Here is a 22,911-nt window from a genome sequence, read left to right as displayed (position 1 = left end):
GCGCAAAAGTACAACGATAATCAACAACGGTATGTCACATCTCACATTTCATACTGAGCACATCTTTACGGTACGATGTTGCAGGACATAATGTTGTTGAGGATGATCGTGATCAATTGCTATTATTAGATTCTCCTCATCCTGGAAAGAGGCAATGAACGTTCGCTCCGAGTAGACAGCTTGCATACATATTTTCCATGTCACAAACAATATTAAACACTCAAATGTTTTTTTTTAACAAACTTGGCATCTGCTGTTTATAGAAATAGGCAATTTCTTATTTCTATAATCTTCGGTTCTAGACCAAAAACTGTATGAAAATGTAGAAAAAAAACATTGCGACAATTTTTCCAGGCATTTTCTCAACATGGCGGAACAGTAAAGGGGTTAAATAAACTGAAGAAATCACCCTGAGTGATGTGATTCCCTAATAAAAACGTTTTGTACCTCAATGTGACGAAGACGAAAACACACATTTTTCAAGACAATTGAAAACACAACATTTGGTTGAATGGTATTAAATTTGATACATTAATATTCTCAATGATTTAAAAATTAGTGTCGTTGCAAAGAAGTGTCGTTGTAAATCCTAATGATTAAACCATTATTTTCGGTCTCGGAAAGTCAAAAGTTGCATTGTGATTATTCTAGAAAACATCAAAACGACTTTCAGTGGCTTCGAGTTTGCATAGATTAATGCCGCTAAGTGTGTATTGAAATAACTTTTAAAATCTCTAAACGAACCATAGATTTAGTTGAACACCAAGAGGGTATATCTTGATCTTGATTTCCCAAGGCTCTTCTTGGTCACAATTCAACTTGTTTGTATGATAACAATAATATTGCTCGTGTGTCTACCCTCAAGATATTTATCAACAACTCAATTACGCGTACTAACGGGGTCGGATTAGCTGGTCGGATGGCATCTTTTCTGCTGATCGTTTTTTAACTACAACTGACGAACAGATATAGAAAACGAAACCAAACCATAAAATAATCCTCCAAAGCCGAAGCTGTCGTGAACCAACGAATGCGGTAGTGTTTTTATTTCGTATCATTTCCTTCACTGGGAGGTAATGACACGTTATGCTCAGGAAAGCCATTTCCGCAAGATAAAATATACTACGAAAATAACACCACCACCACCAGCGCGACGAACAATGGAACGCGGGGAATGTGTGATCCGTTTCTTTACGATGAAGCAATATACTGCCCGAACCAGCACTACATGGTCCGATCTCTTCTTTCCAGCACCCACACACACACACACACATACACACACGTGCACTGTAACATAGGGCAGCAATCACATATGATATAAAGGCACGAGTTTGGTTTCATCTTCCGTCGGGTAGTCGACTCACGCAGCTCCGCTTAAAAGCAAGTGCCACGAAACAGGTTATTTAGCGTCAAGCATCGGTCAAGCGAGCCAAGCACGGGACCAGCAGTGGAATCGTGCAGCAGCAGCAGCAGCAGCCAGCAACCGTACCCCGCCTGCCCAGCCCCAGCCCGTCACGTCCCGCCAAGCGCTTCCGCATGGTGACAATAATCATACCGATCTACGTGGTGCTGGTCGTGTTCGTGACGCTGCTGGTGATACTGTAGTGGTGTACCCGGGGGGAGAGCGACACGGGAGGAGAAGCCGCCCAGATGAGCGACCGGTTCAGGTCGTGCGCCCCAGTCGTGCTCCGATGTTGTTACGCCGCCGTTACGCCGTCGCACTACGGACCAGGTCGGCTGGGCGTTCGGGCTTGTGCCGGCGCGGCCACCATACTACCAGTACAACAGCCGTGCGCTAGAGGGCGCTTGTGAGCTGCAGGCCGCGCGAGAGAAAGCAAAAGCAAGAGAGGGAGAGAGAGATAGAGAGAGAGAAAAGCACGTCCGTTTGCGCGAAGGTTTTCCGGTTTCACGGTGTGGAAGTTGGCGCTTGGTGAAAAGGGGTCGTGTGTCGCTTGCACCGGTGGTTCGGTGGTCCCCAGTCCATCGCTTGCTTGCGAGCGGGTGTGTGTGTGTGTTTCTAAGGGAGCGGCGTGCGGCTGAGCAGCGCCGACGCCAACGGCAGCGCGATAGCGTCGATACGCAGTCGAAGTCCCCGGGGGCAGCACGTCCCGGTTGCGCGGAGCGGCTCGTGGGCCCAGCGCCGGCCGGCCATCATGGCGAAGGTGTCGGCGAGCACGCACCAGGACCCGGCCATCCTCGACATGCTGGAGATCAGCAAGAAGCGCCCGCCCAAGCTGAAGACGGCCGACCGGACGGTGTCGGTGCGCATCGACAACTACTCGCCCGGCGCCGGCAGCGGTGGTGGAGGAGGGGGCAGCGGGGGCCGCGAGGGGGTCGGTGGGGGCAGCAGCCCGATCCTGCTCGACACCAGCGGGCTGATCGTGCACCACAGCCCGCAGGTGGAGCGGCTCTCGCCGATCCCGCTGCCGAAGCACTCGCCCGACCCCTCCAAGGGGTTTTTCCGCGGCGAGGCGTCGCCGACGTCGCTGAAGGTGGAGGACCCGTGGAGCATCGCGCGCAAGCAGTTCCGCCGCTCGGACACGCTGCACGTCTACTCGCCCTCGATGCACCAGCTGCGGAAGGCGACCTCGTTCCACTCGCGCACCAACAGCGGCGGCTCGAACCCGGACGAGATCGTGGCCGCGCCGATCATCCGGCACAGCAGCGTCCGCCACACGCACATCTACCCGCGCGAGTACCTGGTGAAGCAGGATAGTGGTGGGGGCGCGAGCAGCGGTCCGGGCGACGACGACGACGATGACGAGGAGCTGGCGGCGGCGGCCTCAGCGGCGGCGGCAGCGATGGCGGCCGGCTACCGGAGCCACTCACCGAACGTTGGCACCAACCGGCGGAACTGCCACATGCACCGCTCGTTCAACGACCCCCAGAAGCGGAACGCGGCCTTCCTGCGGCGGGACTCGGTGAAGTTCCACTCGCTCGGCGAGGACATGCCGGCGGAGGTGGTGGAGCGGAGCCCGCGGGAGGCGAAGAAGTTCAGCTCGGCGAACGCGTCGCTGGAGAACGAGATCTACCGCTCGCGCAGCAACAGCCGCACGGACAAGAAGGGCGAATCGTTCTCGGACTTCATGCAGCGCCAGAACAGCAAGAAGTACCCGGCGAGCACGACCAGCCTCGACCAGGCGCTGCCGGGGGCGGGCGGTAGCTTCCGGCGGACGCTCATCCAGCACAAGGCGCACCTGCTCAGCCCCAACCCGCCGTTCATGGACGACGGCGGCTTCAAGCCGCAGAAGTCGCCCATCTTCGACCAGAAGAAGTCGTACTCGCTGCGGTACAAGAACGGGCGGCAGGACGCGCGCGACAACTTCAAGGCGAAAAAGTCGAAAAGCTTCATCGTGGACATGGAGGGGGCGGCGATGCCGCCGGCGCCGCCGGCCATCATAAGCGCCACCGGCAGCCCGTACCGGAAGGACAGCATGGCGTTCACGCCGGAGGAGGCGGACAAGATCTACAAGGCGTCCCGCAAGCTGTCCTCCAGCCTGATGCTGGACGATCTCGGCCGGACGGACATCTCGCCCATCCCGATGGACATCATGGACATCAACTACGGCGTGATCATGAAGACGTACCAGATGAACCGCCAGAAGTCGCTGAACGCGTCGCGCAAGGGCCGGCGGAAGTTCGCCGACAAGAAGCTGGCGGCCGGCAGCAGCTTCGACGACGACACCGAGTCGTCCAAGAAGCGGAAGCGCATCGTCTGCATCGTGATGAGCGTGTTTCTCGTGCTGGCGCTGCTGAGCGTGCTGGCGGTGCTGGTCACCCTCACGCACACCAGCTCCGGCAGTGCGGCCGGCTCGTCGCCCGCCCAGACCAAGACGCAGTACACGTTCGCGCGCGACACGCCCATCCACGCCATCCCGACCTACATGGTGTCGAAGGACTCGCCCAAGCACTACAACGGCGCCAATTGATGCGGTAACGTCAGCCGCTCGCGGCCACTGAACGCGCCCGTCTCCCGCTGGCAGGCGCGGGGCGTGGCCAGTGGCGGCGGCGGGGCCGGGGACGCGGTCATCTGTCTGATCGAGCAGCACAGTTAGTAGCGTCCGAGTCGGCGTCGCCGCCGTCGTCGTCGGCGGCGGCGTCGTCGCCGTAACGTGTCCACCGACCCGGACACTGGTGGCGGTGGTGATGGTGGTGGTGGTGGTGGTGGTGGTGACGATGGTGGCAATGGTAACGCTGGTGGTGGAAACTCCAGCGACAGCGATGGCGATGGCAAGATCGGCCCGGCGAGCGGCGAGCGGAACTGGAACAGGAACAGCAACATAACAATATCCAACGAAGTGCCAAGGACGACCCCGGCGAAGCGTTACGCACGTTACGCGCGAGGGCGGCCACCTTTTTTTAGAAACAATCACAACAATCGACGACGACGGAGGGCCCGGAAGCGAACGCGGGTGAGAGCACCGTCATCGATCACCACCAGCATTCCCACCGGGGCCACCCACCTCCCCCCCTCGACTCGAACAGCACTGACTCGAACGTTCGACGAGGGTGAAGGTGCCGCGCCGGTAGCAGCAACGAAGGACGTCGCGGCACGATAACGCAGACCCGGAGCTTAGCACGCGTGAATCTTCTACTAAGGCCTGTGAATAAACTTCCCGTTTGGCGACACACGAACGGCGTAGAGCGCCAAACGGAGCTAACCTAAAGCGAGTGAAGTGCGAAACGATGTTAAAACACACTTAGAGACAAACAAGTTAAAGGAGTAATGCAAAAAAGAAAACAAAACAATATAAATCTCTAAACAAATAATGTAAAAGTAAATATCAAACTAAACCAGAACAAAGCAAAACATGATACACTTAAAGGAAGCATCAAAGGAAACAAAAAAAAAAGAACAAACGAATCCCATAAGCCAGTATATCGTATTAATCGGAAGCATTTTAAAAGTAATGGCATAAAACAAAACGAATATAGTTATGAGGGACAAACGACGCCAGCGAAGACGCGGCCAGGTACAGCTAGTGCGAAGTACAGTAAAAAAAAGAAATATTTAAACCACAACCAAACTAACCCCTAAACTACAGCGCGACAGCAAAGCAACAAGTAAATAAAGTCACTCAAAGTAACCGTTAAACATTTAAACATAAAAGAAAAGTAAACACAAGCAAAGCATCCAGTTTAATCGCAAACCAACATCAAACTAGCAAAGTGAAATAACATATACTAACCAACATATATATATATAAAATGATAACCCGTAAGCATAAACCCCGTGTTTTGGAGGGTTTTCGTAGCGATGAAGTTGATGATCACCGGCGATACTGCTCGTTTTGGATGTTTTATTGGACGTAAACCGCCTGGCTCCCTCTGTGGAATGGAAGTGCAAAGCCTCGGATATTCCTTTGTACACTGATAGCCACCCCCCTCTCAACGCCCTCTTTCCCGATACCCCCCATCGGTTCATGTTCATCTTTCGATCGGAATCCTATGTAACGAGGTAATGGCATGGTTAAAGGACAAGGCGTCAAGAGGGAGATAGCAGCATGCAGAACTGTCTTGTTGGTGTTTGTGATGGAGGAGGCTTAGCATTCTACTTTCCACCACCTCTGGATTCCGATCCTGCGGCAGCTTCCCTTCGCTACAAACAATGCGGCTAGCAGGAAAAGGGTTTTTGATACAACAATCAAGCGCACGAACAGAGATACGAGATCGCAATGGTGCTAGTAATAAGCTCACACGGTGACGATGGGAAGGACCGGGAAACGCTACCTGTTGATCTACATTCTACCCACAAAACCTCCGCCGAACCGAACACTCCCACGCGGCAAAGCTCGGTGCCCGTCACTGTCCTACTGTATCGTCACATTATACGAGTTCTTCAACGCCAGTGGCCTTAAACAGAGAGAAGCAAGCGAACAAACAAAGTTAGCAACTGACCAGAACAAACATGACAACACGTACAACCACCCCGCCCCAACCGGCGGAGTGCGGAGCGGAGTTTGTACGTCCGTTACTGTGTGCGTGTGTGTGTGGGCATGACGGGATGACGTTGATTCGTTGATTAATTTTGTGCAAGTATTCGTGCAAACACACTACAAAGACGCACCTCGCTCGTGAATGGTGGATAGAGTGGAGAACCTTTTGTACGTAGAAGCAACTCAAAACTAGTTATAGCATAAGGAGGGGCAGTTTTCAAAGGTAAGCTTTCACTACTTCGCATACAGTCCATAAATATTTATATTCAAATACCAAATTTACCAGTTTTTCAACAGAAAAAGCTGTCCTAAATTGTGCTATTTATGCTGCTACACGCTGCTTTAACGCATCAAACACACGCCTTGTGTTCCCTACTTGACGAGTATTGTATCATATAAATGTGTTTTTCGTAAACTCTACGCCTACTTACGCATTTCTTCAAATGGAGGCGCATGGTGGTTCATGAGAACTGTTCCGGACAAAAATTTTCCGGGCAAAAACCATTTCCTATGAAAAACCTCCATCACGGAAAAAGATTAGCTGAATAGCGAGAGAGGAAACTAGGTTTCATTCTTATGCAGAATTTTTTACTAACCATCTTTTGAGCCTACTCTAAAACAAATGGAGGCGCATGGTACTTTTTGGGAGCTCAGAAAAAAATACCTACAAGATTTTTTTTCTTACCAACTGTCGTTGAAAGTTATGTTTAATTTTATTTTCTTTCAACAATAAATGGAAACTAAAATGATAGCAGCCTTTATTATCGAGGATGTTTCGTCATTTCCTTTCCTGCAAGCTTACTTACTGCAAATGGAGGCGCCCAGTATCTGTTGGGAATTTTTTCAAAACCCCTTCCTATTTTTGTTTCTCTTTATTTCATGCGAATATGAACATTTTTTCATTCTAATAATGGTTCGGAAACCGAAATTGAAAAATTCTCGGTTTTATGAAAATTAGTCAAAATTCGAGACGTTATGGAGGCGCATGGTAGCTCACACGATAATTTTTTGTCTCCGTTATTGTCGCTCTGTACTTTTCGTCCGTGTTACAAACTCTGTTTGCAAAACTGTATAATACACTACACCATTCTTGATGGAGAATATTCTGTAGTCCAATCCTAGAAAACAAAGTAGCTGGATGGAATTTGATCTTAAAAGGAGTAGATCTTTTTATTCTACAAATGTTACTTAAACTTTCATGCTATGTTTGTTTTCACATTCTCTTCCTCTTGTTGACTATTTGCTAGAATAACGCAATGTATTGTACAAGCATTTTCAATCTTGCCAATAGATACTAGCGAACACCTCCAACCGCCGCCGTCAGACGGGCCCTTAAAAAACTCAAGAAACCGCCCGGGACAAGGTTGCGTCCGATAATGGTACGATTTCGGCGGTTAATCTCGATACATTTCATCCGAACGCTATGTCATTCCCAAGGCAATGAAGCTCCCTCGCCCAGGGTCGAGATGGTGGGCGAATTATAAAATAACCATGAGGGAACTACGCCTCGGAAATATGCTACGAGCCAAAGGGCACCGGCCGACGGCTCCGGACCTCCCAGACCCGAAGCGCTGAAAGGATCCCTTTTTTTTAATGTTCCGTTTTTGTTTTGTTTGAAGGTTAGTTTTTTTTTTCCTCCCCTGCTCCACGCTCCGACCGGGAAGGTTGGCGTTGGGTGTACGAAATGGTCGCTAGGTTGGTGGTGAATAATGGAAAGAGAGCAAAGAAAAAGCAAACGCTGGGAATGAATCTTGCCAGTGCACCCAAAATATCGCACCATCGTCTGTCTTTGACATTTTACGAGCACTGCTACCGGCGGGTAGTGTGCGGTGGGGGGAGTGAGTGTGGGGAACCTTTTCCTATGGGGAAGAACGAAACACACAGCACCAGCACCGACACACGGGCTACGCCGCACGGCGTACGTAAGGGCAGCCAAACCCCATAAAACAAGCAATGGTAATTCCATGTAATTCCATTGTTTCGTATTTCCCGTGAAACGTTAAATTTCAACACCAACGGTGCGACAGTGTGGGATACCCCGGCTCCGCAGCTGCTTTGGGTTCGGGTTCGATCCGGGTTCAAAGACGAAACCGAAACCGAAATGGCACGGAAACGAGTTTTCCCTCCGGGCGCTGGTATTTCCCTTTTCAATGCTGCCTTTTTTTTCCTACTTTCTCAGTTGTTAAAGTGCGTCATACTCATACACCGGAATGTGTGTGAATGTGTGTGTGTATGCGTGTGTATTTGTGATCTATCAAATCTCTATGATCTAATAGCCCTTTCTGCACGCTGCCCAAACTTTTCCCTTCTTTCTCCCTCCTGGAGGGACTAAAAATTAACCTCCGAGGCAATCTGATTTAATTCAAATTAAAATGCCATCTTTACCGTCCTAATGGCTCTGCCGGTGCGAGCGATTGTGTAAGAGCAAAAGACTTCAAGGGCCGGAGAAGATCTTCGCAGAACCAGGGCTCTTCATCTCGTAAATCAACTCCACCGGCGAAGGGCTTTTCTGGCCAGATTTTGACGCTTTTGCCACACTGCTTGTGCCTCGCAAGCGTATTTGTGCGATTTGCAATCGCGTAAATAAAACGGCGTTGTCGCGTTGGCTTGGGACCTCTTTATTACGCCCATCGGCTTAACTTATCTTAATGTGAGTTTAACGTGCCCGATCAATTGCTTTTGTGCCATAAAATACGGGGCCATCTTAAAATAGTCAATCATCGGTAGCTTGTCTTTCAAAAGGCTGCTTGATGCTATAAAGATTACTCAATAAATAACGGCACATCGGATAGTAACTGTATTGTTTTCTCTGTCTTTTTCTCTTTCAGGTAAGGGCCCGTTTTGTGCACGCTTACGATAAGCAGCTGTAAAAAGAAAGTGATAAGTATTGCGATGATTATAGATCTATTATGTTCCTTGATGTTTGGTTTCTAAAGTGACGTGTACATTTGTAAATTAATAATTGAAACATAAATTTAAAAAAAAATTCAGAAAGTTATCATCTTAACTTCCCTTTCCTAAAAACAAATCATTCAACAATCCTTTGATTTGCTCTGAAGTAAACTTGACTAAACCTTCATTATCGAAAAGTTAATAGCATCAAATCACCTTACAGGGAAGCTCCGTTAGATCAAAGAAATTCCAGTGGGTGTTTGAAAGGGTCAATTTGTGTTAACCAGCGACAGCAAGGACTTCTTAGTGAAGCTAACTAGCAAACAGGATCATGATCAATGTGAACTTCCGTCTTTCTCGGGTTCCAAATGACAAATAAAAAATTCCTCTCACCCTCGAGCAGAAGAAAGCAAGCAGGAACAAGATTGATATTGGTTTGATCCAATCCAATAAACAAGACAACATTCCGTACGCGGTCCTATCAGGGAGAAATAGTGTCCCCGGTAGACTCGGTGCGTCAATGGCTGGGACTACGAAAGGATTCTATCAGATATCATCAGACGCACCCGGTTGGCATCGTCGTGTTTCGTCGATGTTTGCCACGGTGAAGGAACAATGTGCAACGGTGGATAGACACCAGCAGCTCTCCTTCGCTTTCGCTTCCTTTGCCGACCACAAGCTAATGGTTATGGCAGGGCTAGGGATACGCATGCTTATTGCTCTACGTCTGACACAGCGTTATCACGGCTGGTGTTGTTCCGGGCGTAATACTGTCCGTTCGAAACTGTTTGCGCAAAGGTTTTATTTTTCCCCCCGCAAAACAAAGACTTATCGGGCAATCAGTAAGTTCTCGGTCAACCACGGCAGACGCTGTCCATCAATCTTGTCTAACCCTTGAAAGCATACTATAGTGTCAATCATCAGCAAAACAACAATTATTCATGTTCGATGTTGAATAAGTTATTGTTTAATTTAAAAAACCATTAGTTTAAACATGAAGAAATTTGTTCACATTAACTAGTGTTTTTACTTAACAAAATTTTCACTAGTACAAGGAATCTGTCTTGGATTTAGAAATAAGAACAATTTGTTCATCAACAACCTTTCTATAACCAACAATAATTGTTTCGTGTAGTTACTGGTCAAAAATACATGTTGAATATTAAAATAATCTCTTCGTATGAACAATAAGGAAGTATTTTACAACTTGACTAATTAAACTTCAAATTTTCATTGAAGTTTATTTTCAAGATAAAAAGAATAATCCATCAAACATTGTTCCACTAAATAGTATTAAAAATGTATATTCAAAGCGAAAACCGATCGACCATTATTACGATTTTGGGTACTTAGTCCAAGTTGTAACGTTCAAGTTTTATTTGTTGTTGAACATTACTTTGTGTTCCTTGTAAGTTTCCAAGGGTTAATCGTCTTAACTAGTTTGTATGTTTCCCATTGGTTCTAGTATTTAATCTCGGTGCAATTTATCGTCGATCGGCAATCCCTTTATTATCCATCATTTACATCCCTACACTTACTCACGCCGGCTCTGCCGTGCTTCTTCTCCTAGTCCTCCCCGACTTATACACATTATCTACATTTTCCGATTTCCGTTTCAGTACGCCAAGAGAACGAACGGCTCATGCGGGAGTCCCTCGACAGGGCGAAGATGATTAAAAACTACACCGAGTACAACCGGATGATTGGAGGCGATGAAATTCCTTAACGATTTATGCTCGGCCCGAAATGCGGCGGAACGCCCGCGCTGCAAGCCTTCACCCACTCCGCTGACACCCATCCCCGCCCGTCAGCCGAGGACAGTCTCCACCAGGGAAACTCCAACGGTTCCCTGCCGGTTTGTGTTTGCTTCGTCATCGCCAGCCTGCAGCAGCATCGTCGCCAGCAAACGTACACTGCAAGTCCACTCAACGGAATGTCGGCGAACAGCTTCACCAATCTGGCAGATCCAGATGCAGGCAGTGATAGGAAAACGGCATTCTCGGTAGAGACAAGTACTCGCAGAGATTCACGGCGCTCGTCGCTGGTCACTAATCAAGCTGAGCGGTGTTCAATTTGAGAATTTTCCTGTGGTGTTTTTGGTTTCGCCCAAGATTCCCTTATACCTCCCGCCGACTGTTTGTCCTCCCCCCCACCCTATACACCCTATTTTATTAGTCCCACGTCCGACAGCGTTCACCATGCTAGCGTTCAAACACAGTTCCCGCTCACGGCCGACGCTCATCTTGTTACTTAAGTTTTGGATACACAATGTCAGATGAGTTCATGGAATGCTTTTAAAAGAACACGATAGCTTCAAAAGCGAAAGTCAAACTTGAGAAAGAGCTTCAATATTTGATCGATGGAATTTCTCTCCGGTGAATGTTTTTCTAAATTGAATTCACGGCAATCTGCTACGAAGAACAAGCGCTTTGTGAGGGTCGTTCTGCTAGAAAGCTTTTTCCCGGTATCACTACAGTCGTGCTCGACAGCTCAACAAACTCGTAGAGGCGGAGGGCACTCTCTTCAGGCTAAACTTAATGTTGCCCCGAAGTTGTCAAGTTATTTCGTTTCAAATTTGGTCCTTTTGCTCAGCCCAGCATTCTTTCTACACGATGCGTTAATTATAGAAACTCATTTATTTATTTATTTCTTTTTCCAGATATTACGTTTTATTTACGTTTATTTCATTCGTCCATATGCATTTATTTATTTTACGTTCCTTGGATAGTGTATGTCTCCCATCAAGCACAATTGAAGTCTGCTGGTCCAAATGGATTGATTTATGATTCACTGAAATTGCCTTGTTCACTTGCTATCATATTTTAGAACAAAACATGCTATTTTGTTTATTTATAAAAATTCTTAAGCCTCACTTTTTATCTATTTTCTATTAACACTTCACTTACGTTGCTCAAATAATCATAACCAGATAGAAAATGACATTTAGTAGCTAAATTACTGTAACGCTAACCTTTTTTTTATTTAACAAAAACAGTACACAATGCTGCTCAATGTTAGTTACTTTAAATTACAACTTTTATTCCTACAATTTTTAATCCAAAAATAAAAACCGGCGGCAAAGCCAAACTAATCACAACCGATAACCACAACGTAGCTAGACGTAGGCGCAAACCACAGAATAAGCAAGCAGAATGAGTTTGAATAATCCAAAGGCATAAAAAAACATGAAATACCCTGCAAACGCGATGGAGAACAATGTGAGAATTAGAAAAAGAAATACAGCCGGTATGGTAGGCAGACAAATGTTGTTGTGTTGATGATAGTAATTGTTGCTAGAAGTATAAGAAATTTTTAAGCAAAACTTTGTGGTGTGTTATATATAGTAGCTGATATGTTGAGCGTTGAGCCACTGCGCGAAAAACAAACAACCCTGAGCCGTATTGTTACTAATAATGCAAAATAAGGTTTTTCTTTAACCATCAGTTTAATATTACAAAAGAGGGTATCGCCGAGAGGCAATGCAATGAGTTACCACTCGGTTGAAAGTTTCCCATTTCGCTTTCGGTAAACGAAAAAATTTAAATGCAATATGACAAAGCTGAAAAATCGCCTGGAAAAGGGTCAAACTTACGATAAAATGTTTGTGTTGTACTGGTAAACTTGCTCGCTTATTCTCTTTCGATAAATTTTCAACATTGCCGAGCATGGCGTTCCTTTCCATACTAGTAAAACAATCTAATGGTTTTTTCGGGACGCATTTGAGCTATTATAAACCACTTTTTGAGGTTATATTTACCAGCTCCACAGTTTTTTTAATATTTCAAACAGCTGCGGGAGCATACAGTCCGGGGCAAAGATCGGGTGATCAAAGGTGACAATCATCCCAACACTTATAATCCACCCGTCGGCTCGTATAAAGGGCCGAGGCATTTCAATTGCCACCAAAATGTGGATAAATAAAACTGAAAAGTCAGCCAATTTTTCACTTCCGTCACGTAGTTCGACCACCAACATTCGCTTTACTCGATTTTTCCCAACTGTCGCACGCGGTAATGGACAAATATTTGAAACAAGCCCAACCATAATGCCCGCCCTACGCAGCACCTTCCTAACTCTACTCCAACAACTGCGGTTCCGGATGCATTTCGCTTTCATTCCCACGCGTCAGCATAGTTTCACAGCGCCGTTCCTTCCCCGTGTCCTTAGGCTGATCCGTTTCATCTCCCCATCACCCCGACGAAGAGGACGAGCTGGCCTTCCACATCGATATCGTTCACCGGCGCCAGCTGTGAACCGTCCGCTGGCTCGGGCAGCCGAGTAGACCAGAACATTATACTCACGCACAGAAAAACACGCACACACACACGTACACACCAGCAGACACACCTGCAAGCATTAAAGGTGTTGGTGTTTTAGATTGGGTTCATCGGGAAAGTTTTCACCTATTCATATTTATCCACTTTAGTTATGTTTCTTTTTTTATCTGTTCCGGAAGGGTCCGGAAGGTGGCTAGTCCTGTTCGTCGGCCAGCCAGCCAGCCCAAAACCGAAACCGGACAGCCGGGATGTCGCAGGTGTCGGGACAATTTATTCCCTACCCCTGATAGAGAGGGGGGGGGGAGGATGTGGGAGATGCGGATAAACGGTTCGCAAATGATAATGGTCGCATGGGGTAGCCCGGGTGCGCTATCAGCGCTCGGGATAAATTTCCAGCCTCCCCGATGTAAAGTTGTGTCCATCGGTACCGTGTCCTTTCGGCACCCAGGTGTCACTTGCTTTTAGTACGTAGACACACACACACAGACACACTGCAAACAGCTCATCAGGCTTAGCTATTTTTGATACTTTTTTTTTATGGGCCCGACCCTACCCTACCCATTTTTCCGGCGTTTGCACATCATCGCCCGCTTCATCAACTTTCAACAGCCGGACGCCGGAGCGATGACGATGGCGATGATGATGCCGTGCGGATGGCGCTGGACTGGCAGAAGGCATAAACTTGCAAATTGATCACGATTCCTCGAGCTCGGACCGGGCCCTGGGCCGTGCTGGGCGTGATGTAAGTGAAAATTAACTTGCCATCCCGGGGGCGGCTTTGGCGGAACGTCCCGTGAACGGAAACGATCGTAGACGTGCCTAGTTCCGGCTATCCGGAAACCGTGCTGCTGCGTGCGTCCTCCACCCCAACTACCGGGATACGCGTTCTGGTGGCTTCTTCGCTTTCTTGCACGTCTTCTTTTTTGTTCTTTCGAGCATCTTTCGGACACCGTGATTGATGATGCTGCTTATTATTGCGTTCGCAGTTCGCAATGGGTCAAGGTGAAACAGTAACAAATAGCTCCGTAGTCCGGTGCCGACTGGTTGACGGTAAAACAACTAACACTAAAGTAGAAATGTTTTCAGTAGAGTCAAATCTTAGTTTAATATGTGATTAAACTGTTTGGTTCCTCATCCTTCTATGTTTTAATCTCCTTTATTTTGGTGCATGTTGCATGTGTGCAACGCATGTTTGAAGTGAAAGACATTTCTATTTCTTGCAAAGTTGAGTAACATTGCTCATATTGCAATACTTATTTCAACGTTGCATGGGGTAGGTCTCTCTTGTTGATGAAACCAATTTTAATAACTGGTTGACTGGACAAATAATTGTAACACAAGTTTGGTTTTCTTGTTGATGAAAGCCATTAACGGTTACTACGAAACCTCGATTCTGTAGTTTAAGAATAAAAGAAAACAACTTTGAAAGGAAAGAAGAATAATTTTAAAAAATAATCAAACAATTATTTCTTAGCAATAGACAGAATGAAATTATTGCTCATTGCCGGTACACGAAATTACTAAAATATAGGATCAGATTTTATTTCATTGCAGTAAAAGATTGCTGATTGGTATCCTACAGTACCATTTAAATCCGCACTGCTACCATGTTTATCTTGTCAATTCTTCCCACTCGAGTAAAATACCTGCCCTTTAGCTAAGACTTAGCGGGTAGTGTCAGTGCTTTGTCGCAATTTTCTCGGCAAGTGTTTATGTTATTCTAAGAATAACTAATAAAGAAATAATTCTTTCTTAAGAAATTCAAATGAATTTAATTTTTTTTCTAATTGAAAGTCTCCTTTTCGGGTTTACAAAATTTAGTTTGTTTATCTATCAAAATAAATATGCATCTGATAAAATCAAAAATCTCAAGTCCGATTTTTTCTGCTAAACCCGTACAATATGGATTATTAAAAACGAGCTATATATATAATGTGGTAGCGTGATTGTATAAAACCATACCAGTGGCCTAGTTTAAATATAACAACTGAGAGCACACCCTTTTTAATGAGAAGAAACATTCTTTCAAACATGTGCAATTCTCTTAAACTGGTTAAAAGATTCATATTTGAAGCGGAATTAAAACGTTAAAGTGATTCAAGTAGCTTTATGACTTTCATAATTTAACATTTCATTTTTCGCCTCCTCAAGATCTTTCTCAAACCTTGGAAATGGTAATTACCCCTTATGGCAAGCTCGAGAAAGTTGGTCTCACTGGAAGAGAAAACGCCCAACGAACGGTCTGCGGTTTGACGTTTCGATTTGTGGCGGAAACTTTTGCGCAAAGTTCATCAACAAAAAAAAAGCTGAACGGTGTCAGGTCGGAATGTGAATGATACTTTACGCTAGTTTTCTCGCCGCCAACGGGTGAATAATGATGCTGGTGTGTGGATGAGAAGACAAAAAACAAGGCGTAAGAACGTGTATCCATCATTACTCCCGACGGGACGCTCAGTTGTCGCTGATGTCAGGGACGTCCTGGAGGACTGGAAAACTTTTCCCGGCGTGCTGCCCCCAAACGGGCTTCCCGATGTGCGTGCAGTCAGATGCCAGACCTGAAGCATAATAACGATGACTTCATTACTTGCGATCTGTCTCCTTTCGAACGAATGCCTCCTCCCGCTTGTGAAGAAGTCCTTTCATTTGTTCCGGAATGTCACCTCGGAACTGCTGGAAAGTGGAAAGGATAAATTTTCACCACCCGCAGGACCCCCATGCATGTGACTAAGTGTGCGTTAGCTCGGTGCCATAGTGATTATGTATATTTTTTGGCAACAGGAAAGCGGCGACCGTGCCCGGTACATGCTCTCGTCTCGAAGGTCAGTGGCAGGAACGGCCCAAAGCCCCCGTCGGATCATGCTCGAGCTGTGACGCCGAAAGGGAAAACCCGTTGCATATTTATGAAGCTAAATCTTTATTTTTCGGTCGACCGGGGGGAGGTCAAATAATTTATGGCCAGCCCGAATCGCTTTGCCCAAAGCTTGACAATATCTCGTGACAATATCTGCGTGTCCTATCGTGTCGTCTATCCAGTATCGACCAGAAATTGTTATCCTTTGTCCGACGCTCCAACTTCGAACTCCGTGCGAGAGACAGAGGCCGTGGACAGAGCCTAGGCCGTTGCGCTGGGTGCTAATTTGAATTGGAAATCGCCAATTATCACCCGCCGCCGCTGAGTGAACGTAGAGGAGGATCTCGCAAAGCTAGAAATGATGAGAAAAATCTGGAAAATCTTCTACACATTGGCGCACGAACCAATCCACCACCATCCCTGACCGAGGACGCAATCTGAGTCAACGCAAAAAGAAAAAACGCGAACACGGGACTGACAGGACGTACGTTTGATGCTTAGCGTAACGTCGGCATGGCGTAACATAAATCCCGCCACATGGTTATCGCATAATTTCCATAATGCTCCTCTTTTTCTCGATTATCCTTTTTCTTTCTCGTAAGTACTTAACTGCATATAATTCTCGTGTTATGTATAAATTATCGATGATTTTTATCCTTCTCTTTCTTCTATCTCGCTTTATACTTCCTGTTTCAGAGATTTGTGTTTCGTTAGGAATTATTTTTACATCAATGTGCTTTAGTCTTTCAACACCTATGTTCATCGAATTCACACACTACGAAGTTATCCGTAACACCTGTTGCCGAACGCAATCTCCTTTCTCGCACACGCAAACTTTACCATTTGTTGGAGAAAGTTTCACCCTGGAAACATTTTCCAGGAAATAAAAATGCCTCGAATTAGTCAACTTTCTCTCTATGACGCGGTAGATCTGTCCATTACTTTATTGAATCTTTTCTTGCACGTACACAGAATTCGAATCCATGTCTCTCGGAACTAAGATGTCCGTAGGAAGAAAAAATAAGAGGTAGAACGGAACTGTGCCGTCGAGCCAATTTTCTGAAATAAGAATATATGAATACCTATCTACTGTAGCACACATGTAATGATGTGTCTATGATCTTTTCACACAGCCAGAACCAATGCAGAACCGATATCTAAGAGAAACTAATCAATTCTATTTGTCCCTTCATTGTTTTACTTGAAGAGATGGTGCAAGCTAAATTAGTTCACTTTTTTTCCGTTATCATCTAACTGTTATTTCGTTTTCCGTTACTTGATCTAATTAAAAGTATACTACGTTGTTTTTCTACTAAATCCATATTGGACCTTAAACGGTTTCACTTTTAGAATTATGTTGGATTATTTAGTATTTCAGGCATGCTCAATTTTCATCGGGAGTATTAAGGACGATATGAAAAATAAAACCAGTCCATCCTTCATGGGCAGCTTCTTCCTGGGTTCCAATAAACACCATCACAAACAACCGTCTGATGGTCTGCCTGTGGACTTGTAGCATAAATATGTGGCATCATTCCCAACTGCGTGCTGCATTTGCTTTCCTAACCTCCGCAAACCTACCGCAAAAATAAAGTTCCCGGCAGTAGCCAGATCATCCGCGGAGCTATTAGCGAACATGTCCACGAAAGTGACAAAACAAACTGTCCGCGGGCAGTTCACCAAGCTCCACCACGCAGACCCGGTGTACAAAAATCAATTTCCTGTGACATGAGCTTCCGGCCAGGTGGGGCTCGCGGTTAGCAAAACGGTGCAAGCCCGATTCGGCGGAAACACCGGCGACCTCCTAGCCTCTACGGCTTTTGTTGTTTGCCGTATTGTTCATATTCTTCTTCTTCTTCTTAGACCAAAAGTGTCCTGCGGCTCTGAAAACAAAAAAAACAATCCAACTGTCAAGACGGTAAGCGACTTTGGGAAGGCGCAGGAGTACTCCCGAGCGAATGTAGGAAAGCGAACAAAACAAACAAAGCCTAATAAAGCTTCTTTCTTGGCCTTAAACTAGCAAACTTGGCGAGGGAGTGTTGCGGGCTGGGCAGCAGTGCAGGATGAAATCAAAAGTTGTACAAAATAATACACGAGTTCAATTGAAACGGTTTCACTTGCTTTCCTTGCCTTCTTTCCCTTACGCCTTCGTGTCGCCAGGTTTCCAACAGTTGCGTAATTTCTGGAAGCACAGAAGTAGTGGAAGAGCTCTGAGTTAGCTGATACCAGCGACGCATTTGTACGGTACAGATTTTATTAGTATGGATTTCAATTGAACAACATCTTCCAACGCGCACAGTTTATTTGTAGCACCCGCTAATAGGTTAGAACCAGGGAATGTCGAAGCATGGGGAAGGAAAAATGGGGCACTAGAAAAAGACATTACCGTGGCCGAGCGTTTGAACCTTCTCTGTCGTATGGGTAATTAGTAGAAATAAAGTTTGACATTCAGCTCCACACACGGACAGCAGATAGTAAGACACTTTATGTAACTTCGAGGCAGAACACAGCATAAAAGCATGTAACAAACGCTCAATAACAAAAACTACAAACTAAAGCATACAACTAAAAGCAGAAAAATATTTTTTTTTACATACGCGAGCATAATACCATTTAACCTAACGATAAGAAAAGTCGAAGTAACTAAGAAAACCCTTTTGTAACGAATTGATAAAATAAAAAAAGCAAACATACTTAAAATCAAATCAACGCAACTAACACTTCAAAACAGACACACGTTTACACTGACACACAATCAGACATACCAATCAACTGGGGCGTTTGAACCCGACTGAAAGAGAATACCGGTACCCTTACTGAAACTAGTTGAAACGAGCTCAAATGTAAGTTAAAATTGTAATAGGAAATTGAAAGAAAGAAAAGTGCATAACGTCGTAGGACTGCGCACTCGTCGGAGTGTAGCGAAGAGGGAGAGTAAAATATCGCTATAGAAAAACCACGTGTGACAAACCTAATCCAATAGCGAGTGGTTACGAGAACCAGATCATATGATTTCCGCACTCAGCTGTAGGGCTCAAAAAGTTTGATTCAAACCATACCTTTGAAAGAATCAAAACAAGGCGGTAGGACGCACAGTGGCGATGGGCAAGAAAACGGAACATTTCTTAGTTGCATTACTGTACTCACTTACATCAAACAATTATGAACGTGTAAGAATTTGTCTTACTAAACACTAAAAACAGCTCCATCAAAACAAACATACTAACACGAAGAGCTAACACGGACAGAGACGAATAGAAAATTGGTAAAAATAATCACCCACAATAAACTAAACCGAAAGCAAAACAAATAAAAGAGACAAAAAACGCCGGAAAAACTGATAAGCTAAACGATGCTATGGATTAGTGCACAGTACTGTAAAAATAATGTAGGACTCGTTAATGGATATGTAATTCGTGGCAGTGGACATTTAACCCGGTTTGCAACAGTGAATGTATGCGAATGAAGCTAAACGTAAAAATAAACAAATTGTTAGTTAAGAAAACTAGACACAAACTCACACTAAATGTCAAAAGTTGCGTAGTTAATCTGGGAGAAAAGGAGAGAAAATAGAAACGAAAGTGAGATGTTAAAAAAAAACAGTTGAATAATGAGTATTAACTAAACAAACAAACAAACAGACAAACAAGCAAACAAACAAAAATCTAGCGATCAAACGAACAGGGAAAACACACACTACTGAGAAACTTCCAACGGTCAATCAACACGAGGGGTGTATGGTGGCGCCATAGAAACGGACCCTTGCCTCGAAGCCGTAATTATTGTCAAGTGTGTTTTATCATTTTCCGTAACTCCAGCATTTGTATTCTGTACGGGCACAAGACGCGCAGGGCATACAGAAAGCTGAAACAATCGAGTGCAATGCAATCTCACAATTTCAAGAACGATATCAAAAATCGAACGCGCAAAATCAAACATATTAGGAGTTAGGAACGTCCTAAGGAATACACGAATTTATGCTGTCAATAGTTTCGAAAGCCGCTCACACTACAACACAAACTCTGTACACTACTGTGACTTAAAAGAAAAACAATCAACTAAACCAAACTATGAAACATGTTCAATATAACATCAGCAAAATAAGATTAGCAAACAATATATAGAGGAAAAGAGGCTACGAAGAGTTACAACAGCAATATTTGGTGCACATCGGGCGCGAAGTGGACTTTTAACTTTCGAAAATAAAACATACAGATTGCAAAACACTACGACAAAATTCTTTTTGTCACTCTTACACAAAGCCAATAGTGAATATTTCAGAATAATAAAATCGGAACTCGATCAGCAGCGTCACATTCAGATTGTGCCAAAAGAGGAACGGTGGAAACGGACAGCAAAGAAGTGTTTAAATTGAATCAATTTTCTAGCGGAATACGCCGAACATGCCGAGGCAGCAAATTTCGCTGAATGAAGCTATTATGACGCGTAATAATCGAGTTTTTAGAACCGTTTTATTCTAAAAATTTTCAGGTAATATTTTGTATGAACACAGAAAGTATAAAAACACGGTCAGTGACATTTCTGAACTCAATTCAATAGGAGAAAGGTAAAGCAGTGAAAATGGTTAGCGAGGAAACCGGTTCGGAAGCGTTAGGCTATTACGCAAATTGGTTCAAATATTCAAATAGAACTTAATGTACCACGCTGAAACATAAGTCGACAAGCTCAATCTAGGCACCTTGAATGCTCAATAAACAAAACCCAAAGAGAACTCAACAATGAAACAATAAAAATGCATAGCAAAACATGACGGATACCTGTTCCGTCGCACAATCTAAATGGTCGCGAGGGAACCAAAAAGCAAAACAAAGGAAGCCAATTGCATACACTAGAATCTGGGTTTTAGTCTGCTCTCCGTTTTCTAGATCTAGTAATTAACAGAACACAATCTTCAAATCACATCTTTGTAGCAAAATGGAACGAATCTACCGACGAGAATCTTGCCGAACAGCGCATTTTATGAAACTACCAACCAGAAGACAGGGGATAGGATAGTGTATGCTTCCCGAAGGGAGACGCGAAGAATAATTGAACAAGGATGTAAGAGGAACTTTGAAAATAAAACTTAAAAAGTTGTCTTATCCTTACCAGGCGTTGGTAGCAACCTTAGAAAAGAATGCAGAATAATACTGAGACGGGAAAGTGCTGTTTGATTTGCCGAAGCAGAGAACAATTAGTCACTCGATAGCAGATCCGCAAAAGCTGCAGAATCGAAATAAATTAAGGCACCCGTTTTGTAGTATCTTTCGGGTGTGTGTTGAGTAGCACCGTAAACGAATAGAAGCATCCTCTTAGCCTCGAGAATACGGAGCAAACTAAGTCAGCTAAAACCTTGAATGAACACAAAAAGAAATGCGAACGATGTAAAATTTCATTGTAATGTTTTGTATAAAATTATTAAGAAAAACAATGAGACAGATGTTTTTATGGTTAAATATATAGTATTCCAAAAATTGTTATTCAGCTTCCAACATTATAATTAGTGTTTTAATTCCTTGCTTGAGTTACACGACAACCATGGTTTCAGATTAAATAATACAAAAATGAGGTAAGCCACCGAAAATGATACAACATCTCATTATAACATTTTACAAAGAGATTCTTTTAGTTTGCAATGTGCATGGAACATGGAAAGATTGCTGGATTCTTTCAAATCATTTGTATTTATTTTTTAAAAGTTCTAAGAAATCTGTTTGTGATCTAAAACCCGAAATGGATTTGGGAAATTTCATAATAAATCTTTATTGAAATATTTTTCGAAGGTGAAGAGAATATGGTAAACACTTTATTTAATGTAACGTCTTATTAAATGATGTATTGAACAAAGTATGTATTGAATTAAATATTTGGTTCGTTGCAGCGCCATACAAAATGCTTTCGAAATGTCGTATAGCAAGTGGGTACCTATAAGTGATGAGAATAACAACTCTTTCTAGAGATTTGAATCAGAGTGAATAATCATAACGATGATTCGAATATTTAAGTCACTCTTTTGTGATTTAAAACGTGTAAAATGGTTTATTAACCTTCGAGGTGATTGGAAACCTTAGCTGGGATTCGAATCCCAAAAGAATGAACGAGTGGGTAAAAGAGTCACTAGTCGCCATAGAGATTCGAATCCCAAGTTGTGATTCGAATCCCAAGTTGTGTTTCGAATCCCAAGTTGTGATTCGAATCCCAGTTTGGGAATCACTATATGGGATTCGAAACTCAAAAGAATGAACGAGTTGGTAAAAGAGTCGCTAGTCGCCCATGTAGTGATCCCAAACTGGGATTCAAATCACAACTTGGGATTCGAATCACAACTTGGGATTCGAATCACAACTTGGGATTCGATTCTCTATGGCGACTAGCGACTCTTTTACCAACTCGTTCATTCTTTTGGGATTCGAATCCCAGTTAAGGATTCAAATCAAAGTGAGTCACAAAAACTGTCTGTTAGGATTTAAATAGTTCATTCAATATTTAGATTCGAATCACTCACTCATTCTCACTCAGAGCGCACATCACTAGTACCTATGCGAATTGCTCTTATTCAGTTGATTAAGGTCAGCACGGAGCTTTTGCACTTATTAATAGTATCTAGACGCCAAAATCGGCATATTATAATATATTACATATTACATATTACAATATATTGTACTTATTTCCACCACTGTCCATGCGCTGCAAGTTGTTCTATATACCTTGTTTATTGTGACGATGGTTGTAACCTCAAAAACCTGAGGACGAATTGATAATATATGTGATTAATATCGTTCGTACTGTGTAAGTCGTTCACAAACAGATCACTTAATGCAAATAAATGTTTTAAATTTGTAGTATTCCGCTATTTATCAAACATTTTGCACTGCGATATCGTTACGAAAACCCTCAACGACTTGTATGCAAGATGGAGCTCATCTTCCGCGCGCATTTAAACCACTCACCGCTT

At 44.3% G+C, this 22,911-nt stretch overlaps 2 protein-coding genes across 2 annotated transcripts in view; both read left to right on the top strand.

The window, feature by feature from the left end:
• LOC131263699 (uncharacterized) overlaps positions 1-10,554 on the top strand; it is a 61,070-nt gene extending 50,516 nt beyond the window's left edge. The window contains exon 6 of the mRNA XM_058265945.1: positions 10,448-10,554. Coding sequence (XP_058121928.1) covers positions 10,448-10,554 — 107 coding nt within the window. The remainder of the gene's footprint in view (positions 1-10,447) is intronic.
• Positions 2,154-3,929, top strand: LOC131263700 (uncharacterized). The gene has a single exon (XM_058265946.1). It carries the CDS (start codon positions 2,154-2,156, stop codon positions 3,927-3,929), a length of 1,776 nt encoding a protein of 591 aa, XP_058121929.1.
• Positions 10,555-22,911: the final 12,357 nt, after the last annotated feature.

The sequence above is a fragment of the Anopheles coustani genome, chromosome 2, assembly GCF_943734705.1.
Source record: "Anopheles coustani chromosome 2, idAnoCousDA_361_x.2, whole genome shotgun sequence".
In the NCBI taxonomy this organism is placed as follows: Eukaryota; Metazoa; Arthropoda; class Insecta; order Diptera; family Culicidae; genus Anopheles; species Anopheles coustani.
Note: the sequence above shows the minus strand (reverse complement) of the source record. Positions and strands in the feature narration are given on the sequence as shown.